A 17208-nucleotide genomic window follows, 5' to 3' on the forward strand; every position below is an offset into this window, starting at 1 on the left:
TCAGCCTCAAGTGCTCCTTGGCATCTAGCCTGATGAGTGATGAGCCACTAGTTTTGCATTTACTCCTCCCTTTAAAGGGAGGACGCCATTCCGTTAAACTTATTCTTTCCATCTTAAGTGTGAAAGAAAGAAAATTATGATCTTCACAAATTCTATTTGGAGAAGATGTTTTGGAAAGAATCGGGACACTTGGCACTGTGGGCGAAGAAAATTTTAAGTAAAAAGACCACTCAGCTCTGAAAAATACCTCTGGGGCTGTGGAGGAAAATGCTACCACGAGGGAAAGTGGGAAATGGTTACTCTTGAAGTCCCTTGAAAGTCAAAGTCTACGGAAATCACAAACAGCTGAATGTAACATTTCTTTTGGGAAATGTTAAAGTCAAGTCTGCATATTGGTGGACCTGGGGCCAAAAAAGAATTGGCCCACATTCTCATGACCAAATAAGCCAACACAGCAGGGGGACAATTGCATCACATACGGTTGATTTCAACAGACATGGCACCAATCCACATAATTTATGAACAAACAAAATTGTTTTTAATACAGTGAGCTTACTGCATTTATAAGCATGCAGCGGACTTTGAAACAAAGAAGAATTCAAAAACATGGACATATATTTTGTATCTAAGAATGAATGGCCACTAAGGAATTAAAGTCTTCATTCTTTAAAGGAAAAGGATATTCATTTTTGTCACACAGTACAGTGATTTGGGCTCAGAGGCTCTACTATTCAGATCATTCTATTCCTCTCTTCTTCAAAGTATGCGATGCAAGGTTGACGTAGAGAACATTTGACCACTTCCACCTCTCCACCTCCATTCGTCTCCCGTTGAAAGTGAATGTTAACTAAATCCTGTAAAAGTTCTTCATCCGTCATCTGAAGATCTCCCATTCCAGTCAGAAGCACCGTCCTCTCCGATATTCCCAAAAATACCTAAAAAGAAAAATAAAAAAAATAAAGAGAGAATTTTCTGAGAGCTTTGAATTGCAAAACTTTAGACTTATAAAGCGCTGTTTCATATTTCGGACTTTATCTTAGAAGAGACGAGGAGCCTCAGCAAGACGTTTCATACAAGAGAATATCCGAGTCGGATTGGAATTCCAGAAAGATAACTCTGGTGGCATTATGATGAAGAGACGAAAGACAGGCATCTCTCTGGACAGAAAGACCAGTGAGAGAGGCAGTCAGAGATGCCAGGGACAAGAGTGAGTGATCAAATGAATGCAGAAGGTGAAGCAAAATGAAGAATTCGGCATGAGCTGTAGCTTTCCAGATGGTGAACTAGGTAGATGGGAGTGCCATTGAATACCAGAGTAGGAACAGAAAAAAGGACTAGGTCTGGGGTAAAGATCATGAGTTCAGAGAAAATGAGCAGGAAGAATTATTTTTAATGCCCAAGGATAGTAGACACAGGAGAGAAATATAGCTATGTCTCCACATACAAAAATATTATACCATTATCTGAGTAATTTCAGGTTTTAAACAGTATGTAAGAAATTAAATAAGGTACAGGTTTGCACTAAAATATTTTTTTAAAAGACAAACTGATTTTCCACCAAGCAGATATGAAGAAACTATTTTGATATTGCTCACTAATAAGATTCAACAGTAACAGACTCACAATTTTTTCTTTATTTTTTGTGGGGTGGGCTTGAGCTGTAAGTTCCCGAAATGAAAGAAAAGAGATGACTTTACCTGAAAATGTTTCAAGTGTGTTTCTGTGTATGGAGAAACAGTAACTCTATAGCAGTTTTGATTTATATAAAGCGGATAGTCTTTCTTTTTCAAAATCTTGTCAGCAACTGGAAGTAAATTTTTAAAAAATTATTTTCTTTTTTATATCATAGACATTTTTAACCAAAGTTAAAAGTTTCTTCAAACAGAACATCACAGTAAACAGTGAACTGAGTGGTTATGTTTTTAAAAATTCTACAATCCACTTCACAGTACATAATTTTGAAAAATACAAGACCAAACAATAATGGGGGTTAATAGATCCTTCTGTCTGAACTATCCACTGCAATCAATGCAGAGAGCTGTGATGTCCTCAGACAGATCTATCTTCAGCTACATAAAATGCAATAACCATCTGCAAAAAGTAATCCACACACCCTAAAAAGACTGTGAGTATCCCCATTTCTCCAGAAGTATAATTGAAAAGTACGATTAGAGGGGCGCCTGGGTGGCACAGCGGTTGAGCGTCTGCCTTCTGCTCAGGGCGTGATCCCGGCGTTATGGGATCGAGCCCCACATCAGGCTCTTCCACTTATGGGCCTACTTCTTCCTCTCCCACTCCCCCTGCTTGTGTTCCCTCTCTCGCTGGCTGTCTCTATCTCTGACAAATAAATAAATAAAATCTTTAAAAAAAAAAAAAGTACGATTAGAATACTATATATATAAGGACACCTGGGTGGCTCAGTAGGTTAAGTGTCTGCCTTTGGCTCAGTTCATGATCCCAGGATCCTGGGATCCAGTCTCACATCAGGCTCCTTACTCAGCGGGGAGCCTGCTTCTCCCTCTGCCTGCTGCTCGCCCTGCTTGTGCTCTCTGTCTCTGACAAATAAATAAATAAATAAAATTTTAAAAAATACTATATATATATAATATACACATACATAATAAATTACTGTAATATATATTTTATATATAAAATTACTTTGTTGTCCTGTAACTAATACATGATATTATTCAGTAAACTGATATAATGATGTTAACCAACATCGGGGGGAGGGATCTGAATGTCATCTGGAAAGTGAAGGCAAATAACAGAAGTTCATCAGTTTCCTCTAACACAAAGAATAACCAGATTTATTTTTAGCAGTATTTTTCTCCTACAGGGGAAGGAGAATATGTTTCAGATTGCAAAAAGTTTAACAGAGACAGTTCTTGAGAATATCCAATCACTTTGCTTTTTCTCCTGTCACCAGTCCAGCTTGAATGAGCAATATGGTGCAGTGGTTAAGAGTGCAGGCCCCTGTTAGTGAGGATGTGGAGAAATTGACACCTGGGACAATGCTGGTAGGAATATATAATGGTACAGCCGCTGTGCAAAACAGAATGGCCATTGCTCAAAACATTAAACATTAGGATGAACATATGATCCGGCAATTCCGGAAAGATCTAGAAAGACATTCAACTAACCATTCCTAACTACATAGTAGAAGGGAAGTTTCATGAAATGTTTCCATTTTTACTAAATTAATGCTCTTCTTTTTTATTTCAATTTTCTTTGAAAAGAATGTATTACTTTGTTATGAAAAAACAATCAGTCAATGTTTTTCAATTGTATAGCTGGATTTCTATTATATGTGCAAACCCAGGAGAAACCCTAAAAACTGGATTAACTAGAGCAAGATATTTTTACATTGAGAATCACTTGCACATATTAACAAAAGCAGCTGTAGAATTTTATATTTTTAACCATAAGAATGTAAACCCTCCTCAGATGATTTGGTAAAGATCCATTTCTATGTATAAAGGCAACAGATGTCTAGCTGTTCTTTCCATTCACCCTGTCTTGCCTGGAGTCTATTCCTTCCACGTAAGAGACCCTCATCTGTCAAAATAGGTGGGATGGAAGTGACAGTTTAACAGAGAAATCTGCCACATCCCACTGTGATTTTGGGTAAGTTATTTACCCTTCTCAGGACTCAGTTTCCTCATCAATAGAATGCAAATAGAGGAAAACACCTATCTCCAAAGTTGTGCTGTGGCTCGGACGAGGTATGTGTACAGAACACCTGGCTCCTTGCCTGGCATGTGAGGAGGACACGCGAAGATTGACGTACTTGTTATACGTAATATTATTCTCAGTAGCATTCACAGAAATCACTTTCAGGACTCTACCAGTTTATAAGGTTAAAAAAATCCCCTATTACTATGCTATCTAATAAATTCTAGATAAAAGAAGTAGAAAAGGAACACTTTCAGAAATGGCAGATCAGGTCAATCCTCTCAGGCCCCTCTCCCTCCTTGGGAGCTTTGTGGTATCACTTTGGTATCACTCAATAAACTTTGCTGAAAGAAAGAAAGAAAGAAAGAAAGAAAGAAAGAAAGAAAGAAAGAGAAAGAAAGAAAAAGAAAGAAAAGAAAGAAAGAAAGAAAGAAAGAAAGAAAAAAGAAAAGAAAGAAAGAAAGAAAAGAAAGAAAGAAAGAAAGAAAGAAAGAAAGAAAGAAAAAGAAATAGCAGATCATTGGGGCACCTGGGTGGTACTGTTGGTTAAGTGTCCCACTCTTGGTGTCTGCTCAGGTCCTGATCTCAGGGTCATGAGACCGAGCCCCACGACTGGCTCTGTGCTCAGCACAGAGTCTGCTTAAGACTCTCTCCCTCTGCCTCTGCCCCTCCCCCCTCACTCTCTCTTGCTCTCTAAAATAAATAAATAAACCTTAAAAAAAAAAAAAAAGGGACACGTGGGTGGCTCAGTCGGTTAAGCATCTGTCTTTGGGTCAGGTCATGATCCCAGGGTCCTGGGATTGAGCCCCCATGTTAGGCTCCCTGATCACTGGGGAGTCTGCTTCTCCCTCCGCCTCTGCTCCTCCCCCTGCTTGTGCTCTTTTGCTCTCTGTGTCAAATAAATAAAATCTTAAAAAAAAAAAAAAAAAAAAAAAAAAAAAAAAAAAAAAAAAAAAAAAAAAAAAAAAAAAATGGCAAAACGTAATTTAAATGGTGAAGTATTTTTTAACCGCCTAAATGGGTGAATACCTCCAGTTTCCACAAACGTGATCACGGCACTCCGGGACTGCTTATCATACTGCACGCATAGCACTTCCCCGCCTCCGTTTATGGACTTAGAAAAGCTCAGCTCTAGCTTGTCTCTCATCTGATCTTCAGGCAACACGTCAGGAATTTCAGTAACATTGATCTTCACCTTAGAGTATTCTTCAAAAACCTGGGATATCATTTCATATTCAGCAATACAGGTGAGAAAAGTGTTCACACCCAACAGAATTCTAAAAAGCTATAATCACCATGTTACCTGGAATCTGATTCCTGAGTTTAACGGAACTGGCTGGGCCAAAACCTCCACATCTACATCATTTATCTGCACATGATGCTTCCCCATCCTGATGATGTTTTGGGCAACTGAAAAATAATTTGGGAGTATTAATTGCCAATATTTTAATAAATGTTTTCACTTTTGGTTTAAGAACAAATTATCCTAAATATTTAAAATTTTCTTTAATTTTAAAGGATCTAATTTTTTAAAATTTTCCTAGGACTTCCAGGTGTTATTGGTCTTGCCACCAAAGTGGGAAATAAACATATTAATGTCGAAAATGTCAAAATACATCAGCAAGAATTGCAAAGAAGTCAAAAGGTACAAAAAATAAGTACCAGGGATATAATGTACAACATGCTGTGTGGTATACAGGAAAACTGTTAAGAAAGTAGATCCTAAGCGTTCTCATTACAAGCAAAAAAAAGTTCCCCCCCCCTTTTTTTTTTGTTGAATCTATGGGAATCCTGTTTATTGAACCTATATGAAAAGGATGTTGGCTGCACCTGCTGTGGTCACCGTTTCACAATATGCGTAAATCAAACCATCATGCCATACACCTTAAGCTCAGTGATATGCGTCGATTATTTCTCAGTAAAACTCGAAAAAAACTATAACGTAGAAAGTCTCATCAAGTACTAGATTCATCTCTTAAGAGATAAGCCTGGAGATCCTTCAGAAACTCATATATTATTTCAGCACAGCCACACACCCTTTAGAATTCCCCTGTTAACAGAATCATGAGAGAATTCCCTTAGTACATTAATTAAAGCACAGCCAGAAATTTCTTCCATGTTGAGTAAGTAGGAAAAAGTTGTGTGGGTCAGTGGCATTCTGACAATCTTATTTATCATTTGTCATTTCTCTTTAATATGTTATAAACACCAAAGAAATAAACACTCATTTTTGTCTTTCCTAAGGGTGACATATTAAAGACCACATAGGCTTGAATATCAAAGTGTGAGTTTTTTTTATTTTTTTGCTGTATTTAATGAGGAATTCTACTTTGCTAAAATGCTCTTGAGATCACTTTATTAAAAAGATGATAGCCTATACCAATCACAAAACTATCAAATCTAATTTATTTGTGCAAATGGGAGAGGCTCAGTAATGTAATTATGCCAAAAATCATTAGAACTCCAGACAGCAACTATTTTCAGTTTAAAATGCATGTGGGTGTGCATTTATTTTTACTTGTGTGACATGAGAGTTTATAACACTTCAGTTGTTAACACAGAGCCGCTTATTCTAATTTGTCATAAAGATAAGAGATGCCCACTCCAGGTCTTATAAATCTCACAAGTGTTTATGACAACCAGACAGCACACACATCACAGCTGAAGGAAGAGAGAAACAGGCTAAAAGGCAGGGCGTTGTCATGTGGGAATTCATACTCATTGTACTGTGATATGACTCGATAACTTGAATTACAATTTTTTTGTGTGTTAATGACAACAGGCAACAATAACAGAGAATGTCAATGAAGTAATCCTTAGATGATGCCCTTTCCCTCCCACACCCCCCACCCAAAACTCCAACATCTGGTGATCTGGCACAGCTGAAAGGACCACTTGCGTTTCAGCTTTTGTGACTCTATCAAAAGCCAACTCCTGTTTAATTGTGTATAAGCCCAAAGTTGTCCCAGGAGAGGAAGACCTCAGAGCCATGCCCAGAGTGGGAGCAGCGATGCAGCTGCTTCTGAAGCCAACCCTAGTCCCAGCACTCCCGGGTCATTCCTGCGCAGAATCCCTGCCTCTCAAATCCTCGTTTCTGTCTTTTGGTTTTATCTCCATCACCATTGCCAACTGCCAACACAGGGCTCTTGGCCTCCTCCTCTGCCCTCAGCTCAGGGGTAGATCCAGGGTGGACCCATGGTGAGCCAACAGTATGTGCATATGCTGACCAGCTAGAATGCCTTCCTTTTTAATATTTATTTTCAGGCTAGAGTGACGGACCAGGTGTAAGGGGATACAAGCTATAATCCTAGATTCTCAGAATCTGAGCACTGGAAGGGCTTAAGACCATCTGGTCCCACCCCACAACCAGATGAATACAAGAACGAAGGCCTGGAAGAGTGGCCTGCTCCACGAACTGTTGGTCCAATATAAGGCACATGGATATGCATGGGTTTGGCTCTCAGCTTTGCAATTTTTAACTGTATGGACCTTGAGCAAGTTCTTGTATCTTCTTTAAGTTTCAGTTTCCTTATCCGGAAAATTCCTAACGAGTAGCAACAATGACAGCTAACATTTATTAAGTGTTTATTATGTGTCAGACACCGTGCTAAGTATTATATCAGCATTTCTCATTTAATACTCAGCCCAACCCCATGAGGTAGGTATACCACAAAGCCTGTCATAAAAATCTGAGATTTAGAAAGAACCCAACCCAAATCACATACCTAGAAATGGGCTAAGTTGGCACTGAAGGTCAGATTTTCCTAACGTGCCCCCAGTTCTGAACAGGGTCCTACACCATGTCAGACTTAGCAAACATCAGGTCCCATTCCCAAATCTCTGAGTCTTGGGCTCTTTCCATTCACTTGTCATGTACCCTTAGGTAAATCACTTAAACACCCAAGGATCTGTTTTCTTAGTAATAAGATGTAAACAGTAATTCTCCTATCATATTGCTGTCATAGAGTCATGTGAGTATAAAATGAGATGTCTGTGAGAACTCTCTGAGAACTGTGTAGAGCTCTAATGGCTTAAGACATTATTACTAGTATCATTTGGAGGTAGCAGGTGGAGTACAAAGACGCTGGTATTGGACATCACAACGCCTGCACTTGAGTCTCAGAGTCGTCATGTTCTGAACAAGTGATCATATTCATGCCACTTAATGTCTCAGTTTCTTATCATAAAATGGGGATAATCCTATCTGCCCCAAGGTGCCACTATGAGATGAAATGAAATGATAGATATAAAAACTGCAGAGCAATAGCCAAATATCTAAGAAAGCTCTTTGAAAGTCTCAGTGCTTTCCAAAAGTAAGACAGTCAAATTTTTGAACATTACTCATACCTTCTTCTTTTTCAAAGGTGATAAGACCTTGTCCTTTCTGTAGCTCATAGAGAACTTGCGAGCTCACTTGAAATGAACAGGAGATATTTGAAAACTGGCTGTCATTCTCCGGATTCTCTAAAGATGTGAATTTCACCTTTGTTTCAGGAATATCCTCTTTAATCTAATTTAAACAGAAATGTTTGATTAAAATCAAGACAAGAAATAACTTAAGCCCTTCTTGTGATAATGTGATTTGATCATCCAATAATTCATTCTCCACTGATTTCAGAATCTGATAGAATACCGAGTATGGTCTTATTTAATATCTTTAGTAATTACTTCTTCCTAGGTAAGTACTCAGTAATGTAATCAGATGCTGATCCTTTAATATTATTTCCCAGGTGAAATTATAAATATATAATCTCTCACTTTTTCTAATCAATGTTTAAACTAGCCAATATTGTATGGTGTTCAGTTCTAAAGCCTACATCATTCCTGTAGATAAGTACCTTTTAAACAACTGTACCAATAATAGGCTATCCTACAAGGGAATCATTAGACAGTACGTTTACTCTCACTACAAAACAGTATAAATTAGAGTTGTGTATATACCATGTTTATTTTGATACCAAACCCAGATAATTTTATCCAAAAAGAAAGACTCCTAAATTATATGATTTAACATTTATCAAATTTAAATTCCCCTTTCCCCAATACCTGCCCAACTTTTTAATCATTCTCAAGCTCAGGTTTATAAAAATGTGAAGGGACACTATCAACAAAATTCTTTTTTTTTTTAAGATTTTATTTATTTATTCGACAGAGATAGAGACAGCCAGCGAGAGTGGGAACACAAGCAGGGGGAGTGGGAGAGGAAGAAGCAGGCTCATAGCAGAGGAGCCCGATGTGGGGCTCGATCCCAGAATGCCGGGATCACGCCCTGAGCCGAAGGCAGACGCTTAACCGCTGTGCCACCCAGGCGCCCCTATCAACAAAATTCTTAACCTGAAGGATAAAGTTACTGGTTATTCTTAATCTGTTTAAAATCATCAGGATTAACGGGCATATACAACTATACATAAATGCACAAATGAATCTGTTGTTTGCATTTCTATTTCCCATAAGTATTTTACATGCTGAAAGAAAATGTCTGTGTTATCACAAAGGGTTTAGAAATATTCAATATTCTATATCTTCACACATAATCTCCGTAGAGAATTTCTGATTACCATAAATCCAATTTCAAAACAATTGGCAGTGTCTGAGAAAAGGCAGAGTGTTTCCCAATACTGCGGAAATACCCAATATAATGCTGAAAAGTCTAGAGCTTTCTGGAATGAGAGTGCTTGATTCTGGTCTTGGGCACACTTGGCCAGGAGCAACTCACCTATACTCTCTAGACCACAGTTTCAGTCCTCTGTAAATTGGATCAGCTGAGCTGGCTGGGCTCCTAAGACCTTGTGAGTTGTAGGACTATGTGATTCCTCTCCAGACTGAGAAGTAACCAGAACTGTAACAGAGTGTTCACGAAGTCCCATAAACATGGGGAACCCCACTTCCTGATATTCAATATCCTACCCTTCATTTCAGAAACAAAAGGTGACAATGTTTTAAGTATTTAAATTGTTTAAAGACAGGATTTTTTTTAACAATATGAGTTGTTATGAAGAAAAAAGGGGTGAAAGTTATGTCTAACTCAATTACGGGAAAATTTAGGAAAGAACTTAAATGGTGAAGATATATATCCAATTTTTTTTAACTGTGAAATTCATTTGAATTACTTGGATGAGAAGAGAAATAAAGGAACTTTGTGAGAAGGCCAAGAATTTGACCCAAAAGTGACTGATAATGACTGTAATTTTTGTGTTTTTCCATTAACATATACACACATGGAAAATAAAAATACATACGTAAATTTAAAGTGTATTATCAGAAATGTACAGCCAGATGAAATTTTACAAAGTGATCACACACATGTGACCAGAACCCCGATCAATAAACAGAACATGACCAACACCCCAGAAGCCTCCTTGGGCTCCCTTCCAGTTCCTACCTGCCTCCAAGGATAACCAGAATGCTAACTTCTAACAGCCTGCTTTTGTGCTTTACTTAAATGCAAGCATTTGGTATGCCCTCTTTTATCTTTTTTGCCTCAACACTGTGTTTATGAAATTCATCCATGTGGCTGCATATAGTTGTAGTCTGTTCATTCTCATTGCTGTGTAGTATTCCGTGTGTGAAGACACCCCAAATTAATTAATAATTCATTTTACTATGGAGGGACAGTTGAGTTGTTGGGGCTATTACAAACAATGGTGCCGTCAATGACCACATTATCTTAAAAGTGAATTTTGTATAACTAAATTGATTTTTCTAAAAAATAGTATCAGTTAAAAATGTGATACATAAAATAATGAAGCAGGTACCTGGGAGTTTCTGATGGCCTCTTGTAACTCAGCTTCAAGCCTTTGGATCTCTTCCTTTAACTGAGTATTTTCCTTTGCAATTTCATCAATTAATCTCTAAAAAAATCAAACAGCACCAAAAAATTCAACAACCCCTGACCTCATTTTTCAAAATCAAATAAAGAAGCGATATTTCTAGCACCCTGATAAAGGCAAAGAAAGATATCATTACCTGTTGATTCTCCTACTTTTTTTTTTTAAGTTCTTTTTTTTTTATTTAAGATTTTATTTATTTATTCGACAGAGATAGAGACAGCCAGCGAGAGAGGGAACACAAGCAGGGGGAGTGGGAGAGGAAGAAGCAGGCTCACAGCAGAGGAGCCTGACGTGGGGCTCGATCCCCGTAACGCTGGGATCACGCCCTGAGCAGAAGGCAGACGCTTAACCGCTGTGCCACCCAGGCACCCTTCTCCTACTTCTGACAAGTATTATTATCTCCTTTACACAAGCAGGGAAACTACCTTTCATACGAGACCAAAGTCACAGAAATTTTTGCAGTAGAGCAAGGATTGAGAGCCAGACCTGAATCTTACCAACTCCCTTTCTGGCTATTTGTGACAACAGTATGACTTTGAAGTTGCATGGAGGGGTGCCTGGCTGGCACAGTCGGTGGAGCATCTGACTCCTGGTTTTGGCTCAGGTCATGGTCTCCAGGTCATGAGATTGAGTCCTATATCAGACTGCGCTCAGTGTGGAGTCAGCCTGGGAGTCTCTCTCTTTCTCCTCTGCCCCTTCCCCCACCTGGCTCATGCTCACACTCTCTGTCTAGAATAAATAAACACATCTTTAAAAAATAAATAAGTAAATTGCACTGTAATTGTGGACATATATTACTTGGGGGTAATTAAAAAATTTTTTTTTGCTGTGGTTCCCACAGTACAGCTGCCTTGACATGCCGGGCATATGGCCCTGGGTAAGTGGCTTAAGCTACCTGATCCTCCATTGCTCTTGGGTCTGATCTGATAATTGCTAATTAAGCTCTTAACTTCAGGGTGCAAATCAAGGAAAGGAGGGAGGGAAGGAAAAAACAGCTAATGTTGTAAGCCTTGTAAGAGAAAGAATAGAAATATGACTTTGTAAGGCTTGAATAATAAAGAAAAAATTTTTGAGAACCTTAATATCTTTCCAAATTCAAAGTAATGTAGGGCAAAAACATATAAAACATGCCTCACTGCAAAACTAATAGATATACATTAGTAGATGTAAATACATTTTAAATAGGTGTAAATTATTTTAATAGATATAAATTAATAGATATAAATTAATTTTTAATAGGACCCAGTAATTTTTACCTCTCTTTGTTCATCTTTCATAAATTCTTCATCTGACTGAGGCTCCTTAAGAACTTGTTTTTTGTTATCTTCATCAGCTGCCATGATTACCTAATTATTACAAAAAATAAATATTTTTTAAAATAGTACATATGGGGCGCCTGGGTAGCGCAGTCGTTAAGCATCTGCCTTCGGCTCAGGGCGTGATCCCGGCGTTCCGGGATCGAGTCCCACATCGGGCTCCTCCCCTGGGAGCCTGCTTCTTCCTCTCCCACTCCCCTGCTGTGTTCCCTCTCTCGCTGGCTGTCTCTCTGTCACATAAATAAATAAAATCTTTAAAAAAAAATAGTACATATATACAAATTCAAGAAGAAAGAAATAACTTTTACCCTTTTAAAGAAGAAGAAGCATCTCTTCTTTGCTGTATCTTTTTCCCTATCATCAAAGTCTTTATTACCATGTGGTTTATATTTGAACAGAGTCTATATTTCAAATAACTTTCACACCTATAAATATATAAAAGGGTTCTAAATATCGTTTTCTTTTCAACACAATAATAGAAAATAATAGGTATTAACATTCCCTTGAGGTTCACATCTTAATTATAATACGGTGCCCCATTTTAAAAGATTACTATTTTGGTCTTTTCGAAGGTTTTGATTTAAACATCCAATTCTTCTTATTGTACTTCCCAAAGGTAAATGGAATAAAAAGCCCCCCCCCAGACACCTCTCCTCTAGTTCCTTTAAAAAAATTTTTAAATAGGCTCCACACCCCAGCATGGATCCCATTGCAGCGCTCAAACCCACAACCCTGAGATCAAGACCTAGGCTGAAATCAAGACTCAGATGCTTAATCGACTGAGCCACCCAGGAGCCCCTACATGTACAGCAGTTCTTACCTGGAGTTTTCACAAATCCTCCCTAGTCCATACACCTGAATAGGAAAAAAATTACATCTTTACTTCTAATAATCTCTGACTGAAACTTAGCATTCTCTTTAAATATGAGTATAGGCAACAAGCCACATAGTATTTGCAGCACCTGTGACAAAAGTCACCAAGAAGGCACAAATATTTTCATAAAATGTTATAACTATTGCAGATATCCTGAAATACTGTTTGTATAAAAGCTTCCTTCAAAATTATGGTAGTTATTAAGCTCACTACTAGGTCTTATAATACACTGTAATATATTGATACATATTACTATATCAAAGACTTACTTTTTTAATATTCTGATGATCATATTTCAATATAATTGGTTTCCTTTGTAATTCTATATATCTTATTTTATACATTTTAAAATTTCTTTTTTAAAGGCCCATAAGCTTTATCAGACTGGGAGAGAAACCATGGCACAAAAATGTAAAGAACATTGCCTGCATATGAATTTGCTGAGATGGAGACATTCCAGATCAAAAATGAGACAAGGAATATCATAACTGTTTTTATTGCTTTAGAGGCACATTAATAATCAGTTTGTGATATAATTTTCTAAAATTTCAAGTAGCTAAATTCTCATTATTCCTGTAGAAGAATCAGGAAAAACATTTATTCCTCCTTAAAAAAAAAATAGAAGATTGGCAAAAAAAATTAGTGTAAACACAAGCAGTGTTCAAAATGGGGATCATATAGCACCTAGATCTTGGTTTCTAATCTATTCTCCAGTAAAGGAACCAGGGTTCCCTGGAGCAATGGCTGATTCTATCTATGGGGCAGGAAATATACACTGGAGCTTCCAGTGGCCAAAAGTACATAAAGAGGATTTTCCAGTAAGTAAATATATAGAGGATAAAAGGAGCCAGGTTTTTCATTGCTGGACAAGTTAATTATAAATTACATTTATAATTATAAATATAGAAAGACAGAAAACTAGAATGAATGCTATGGATTGGAATTGCAACTATCAGTGTAATCTCATGATTTCCAATAGAATGAGAGAAAGATACAGAGATATAAATATAGATATAAGTGTGTATGTGCTCACACATACATACATACTGTACATATCTATCTGTATATATATTCCCTAGCTCTGTCCGCTCAGAAGGTCTGGAAGAAAAGACAATAGCAATGAGCACACCTAGTATTCAGAATTTGGTTTCTAATACCGTTCTCCCTTACAAGGAACCAAGGTTTTGGTCGAGAAATGGTTGATTCCAGGACTGGGACAGGAAAAATACAAAATAAGCACCTTATAGTGCCAGAAAGCAGAAAGTGCTCAAAGAATGATGGCAGCATGTTAAAAAGACACAGAATCCAGCCTGAGAAGGTTCTCACTGGCCAAGTCAAAGAATAAATTCAGCATAAAAAAAATAATGACAGTAATGATTAAATCCACTGAGTAAAAAAAAACCAAAACAAAACAAAAAACAACTATGAGTCCATACTGACATACATACACACACAAATTGAAATTTTGGTGAGAAAAGGACCATCTAGATAGTTTCAAAATACTTCCCTACAAAATACTTACTAATTTCAAAGGGGGGAAAGTAGCTTTCCATTGAAGAAGCCAGGCAGATGCCACCATAATAAAATAATCAAAGTAAATAAAGAGATAAGTCAAAATCATCTGCCATCTGATAGAGTGCCCTTAGAACACAGCATGACTTCTATGATATTCCTGCCTAAGATACATAATCTGAATCTCAGCATGAGGAAACATTAGACAAACTGGCTTGTTCTCTTCAAAAGTGTTAAGTTCATGAAAACCAAGGAAAGGCCGAGAAACTCTTCCAGGCAGAGGGAGACTAAAAGGGACATCACAACTAAATGCAGTGGAAGACTCTGAATTGGGTCCTTTTGCTATATAGAATATTATTGGCACAACTGTCAAAACGTGAATTGGATCCAAGGATAGATGGCAGTAGTGTATCAATATTAATTTCCTGATTTTGATCACTGAATTTTAGTTATGTAGAGAATACCTTTTTTGTAGGAAATAGATATTCAAGAATTCCAAGTTAGAATCTTATTCTCAAATAATTCAGGAAAAAGAGAAGCTGTTTGTATTGCACTTGCAACTTTTCTGTAAATTTCAGATGGTTTCAAAAATATACCCGTAGCTCCCTATTGCACCAACTGCAGAGTCCTTACAAGTCATCCAAAGTCTTACACAATCTAACCAAAACTTACCTTCTAGTCTTATTTAGATAACTTCTAGACTAAGTACCCTAACCACACTAAACACTCAAAGGGTCCCTCTTCTCCCTCCTGTCCCTTAATATGTCACATCCTTCCTTTCCTCCCAACCTTAATGAACTTATACTGCTCCTCAAGGTCCACCCCAAGTTTTTAAAGCCTTTTCTGATTGCCATACAGGACATTACTTCTCCCTCTTTTAGCTCTTTTGGAGAGCTTTAATTATTTGTGTACCTGCGTCATTTTCCATGACTAGATGGTCATGACCTTGAGGCCAAGGACCATGCCCACTCCTTGCATCCATTCAGAGCACAATATATAAGCACACATGCCGAAAACAGTCAATATTTACAGAAGTGCGTGGTATCTTGACTAGTACTTATTCTGCTCAGGACATCCCATACATACAAAGTTCTGTTATATTTCCAGAAAGCAGAAATGGCAACATTTTTTAATTGCTTTTTAAAAAAACTCCATATTCTTAAGAGCTTGTAATGAAGACTCTCAATATATGTAACTCATATAAAAGGTCTGCTACATAATACTCGCAGAACTTTTCTTGGCAATTTAGGGTCTGGATACTTTCCTTCTTTGCATAATTGGATGTACAGTAACAGGCTTCCTTTTATGCCATGATATGGTAGGCAAAATGATGACCCTCTCAAAGATACCCACACCTAATCCCCAGAATCTATGAATATGTCAGATTACAGTTAAGATTGTAGACTGAATTAAGGTTGCTAATCAACTGACTTTAATATGAAATCATCCCGAATTATCCATAGGGCCAATATAATCATGAGGGCCCTTAAAAGTAAAAGACGAAAGCAGAAAAGCAGAGTCAGAGGGAGGTGTGATAACAGAATAAAGGTCAGAGATACACAGTGTTGCTGCCTCTTCAGATGGAAAAAGGCATCACTAAGCCGAGGAAGGTGGGCAACATACAGAAGCTGGAAAACAAAACAAAACAAAAACCCCAAGAAAATAGATTTCACCCCAGTAGCCTCCAGAAAGGAAGGCAATCCTGCAGACACCTTGATTTTAGGCCAGTGGGAACCAGGTTGGACTTCTAACCTCCAGACTGAAGATAATGTTGGTTTTTAAGCCCTTAAGTCGATAGTCACTGTAAAGACAGCACCCACCTATGTTATCACCACCACCCACCTATCACCTGTTTTCCTACTATACTCATATCACTTTGTGCCAGGCCTGACAGAATGGAGTCTTTCCATATGCATGCCTGGCAGCAAAAAGAAAGGAAATGAGGGGATGGAAGAAAGGACGGGGTGATTAATAAAATAGTGATACACGTCTATAGTTTTTTTTTTTTAAGTATGCATGTTCTATAGACAGAAATACATCGTATTCTCCTTTTGATGTCTCTTTCGAGAAAATCCCTGCATATTCCGAAAAGTGAGGCGCAACTGCCAAACCCTGCACCTGCCAAGGAGAGTAAATTTCCCTAAGAATTATCTCGAGAGACACTACGGAAACAGTGGGGAAACACAAACCATTTCAAATTGTGGATTTCCGAAATTAAGCAAACCGCACGAAGAAGACGAGGTGAGAGGCACCGGCTGCGGTGGGGGAGGAGGGCGGGAGGGACCGTGGAACCGTGACGACAGACGCAGTCCGCCTCACCCCTGCCTCCACCCCCACCCCCACCCCGGTGGCCGCGTCCCGTAGCGACCCGCGAGCTGTCCGCGGGGCGCTGCCCGCCTGGCAGTCGGAGGCCCCGCGGAACGCGCCTCCCTCCCCACCCGGGCCTCTCGAGGAGCGGCGATGGCTGCCAGGGAAGCCGGCAGGGCTCCCACTCACCCGCCTCGCCGGTGGAACGCAGCGCGGCGAGCTCGGCGCGCCCGCCCTTCCGGGAAAGCTGGTTGGGCGGCGCCCCGAGCGAGCGCCCGCCGGAGTGGCCGGGAGCCCCGCGGGCTGGGCGGGCAGCCTGGGTCCCCGAGGCCGGCGTGGCCTAATGCCCGAGTGCCCGTCGCTCAGATTAACAGCTGGGTTCCTAAAACAAAAAAAAAAAGAAGACAGAGGGGGAAAAAAGGAAGGCAAGGGAAGAAAAAGAAAGCTCTGCTCAAATGGGGATTTTCTTTAAAACTAACCACTGTTTGGAATACCAAATATGGTGTCTCCAATGAATGATTACTAACGAGTTATAAGTATTTTCAGTTTCGATTTTTAAAACACGTCTCTTGATATAGAAGATAAACTGTTGGGTACCAAAGCCGGGAGGGGTTAGGGCGAAGTAGGTGAAGGGGATTAAACAGGTACAAACTTCCAGTTATAAAAGAAATTAGGAACAGGGATATAATGTACA

At 38.7% G+C, this 17208-nt stretch overlaps 1 protein-coding gene across 4 annotated transcripts; it reads right to left on the reverse strand.

The window, feature by feature from the left end:
* Positions 1-515: 515 nt before the first annotated feature.
* Positions 516-17003, reverse strand: NMI (N-myc and STAT interactor). 4 transcript variants are annotated; one of them, XM_034654565.1, is made up of 9 exons: positions 16704-17003; positions 12642-12676; positions 11762-11851; positions 10431-10526; positions 8023-8185; positions 4979-5085; positions 4705-4891; positions 1698-1804; positions 516-935 (listed from the first exon to the last, which is right to left on the reverse strand). In XM_034654565.1, exons 3-9 carry the CDS (start codon positions 11843-11845, stop codon positions 732-734), a joined length of 948 nt encoding a protein of 315 aa, XP_034510456.1. In that variant the 5' UTR covers positions 11846-11851; positions 12642-12676; positions 16704-17003; the 3' UTR covers positions 516-731. The 4 variants fall into 4 exon arrangements, with proteins under 4 accessions (XP_034510456.1, XP_034510457.1, XP_034510455.1 ...); XM_034654566.1 differs by lacking the exon at positions 16704-17003 and adding an exon at positions 16397-16615; XM_034654564.1 differs by lacking the exon at positions 12642-12676.
* Between the last annotated feature and the right edge of the window lie 205 nt (positions 17004-17208).

The sequence above is a fragment of the Ailuropoda melanoleuca genome, chromosome 2, assembly GCF_002007445.2.
Source record: "Ailuropoda melanoleuca isolate Jingjing chromosome 2, ASM200744v2, whole genome shotgun sequence".
Taxonomy (NCBI): Eukaryota; Metazoa; Chordata; class Mammalia; order Carnivora; family Ursidae; genus Ailuropoda; species Ailuropoda melanoleuca.

Excerpts from the sequence above, each read along its gene's own strand:
- NMI (XM_019803781.2), bottom strand. Across the intron at positions 5,086-8,022 it reads CACCTTTGAAAAAGAAGAAG|TTGCCCAAAACATCATCAGG; the intron begins GTATGAGTAATG and ends ATTATTTTTCAG. Across the intron at positions 1,805-4,704 it reads CACGTTTGTGGAAACTGGAG|TTGCTGACAAGATTTTGAAA; the intron begins GTATTCACCCAT and ends ATTTACTTCCAG.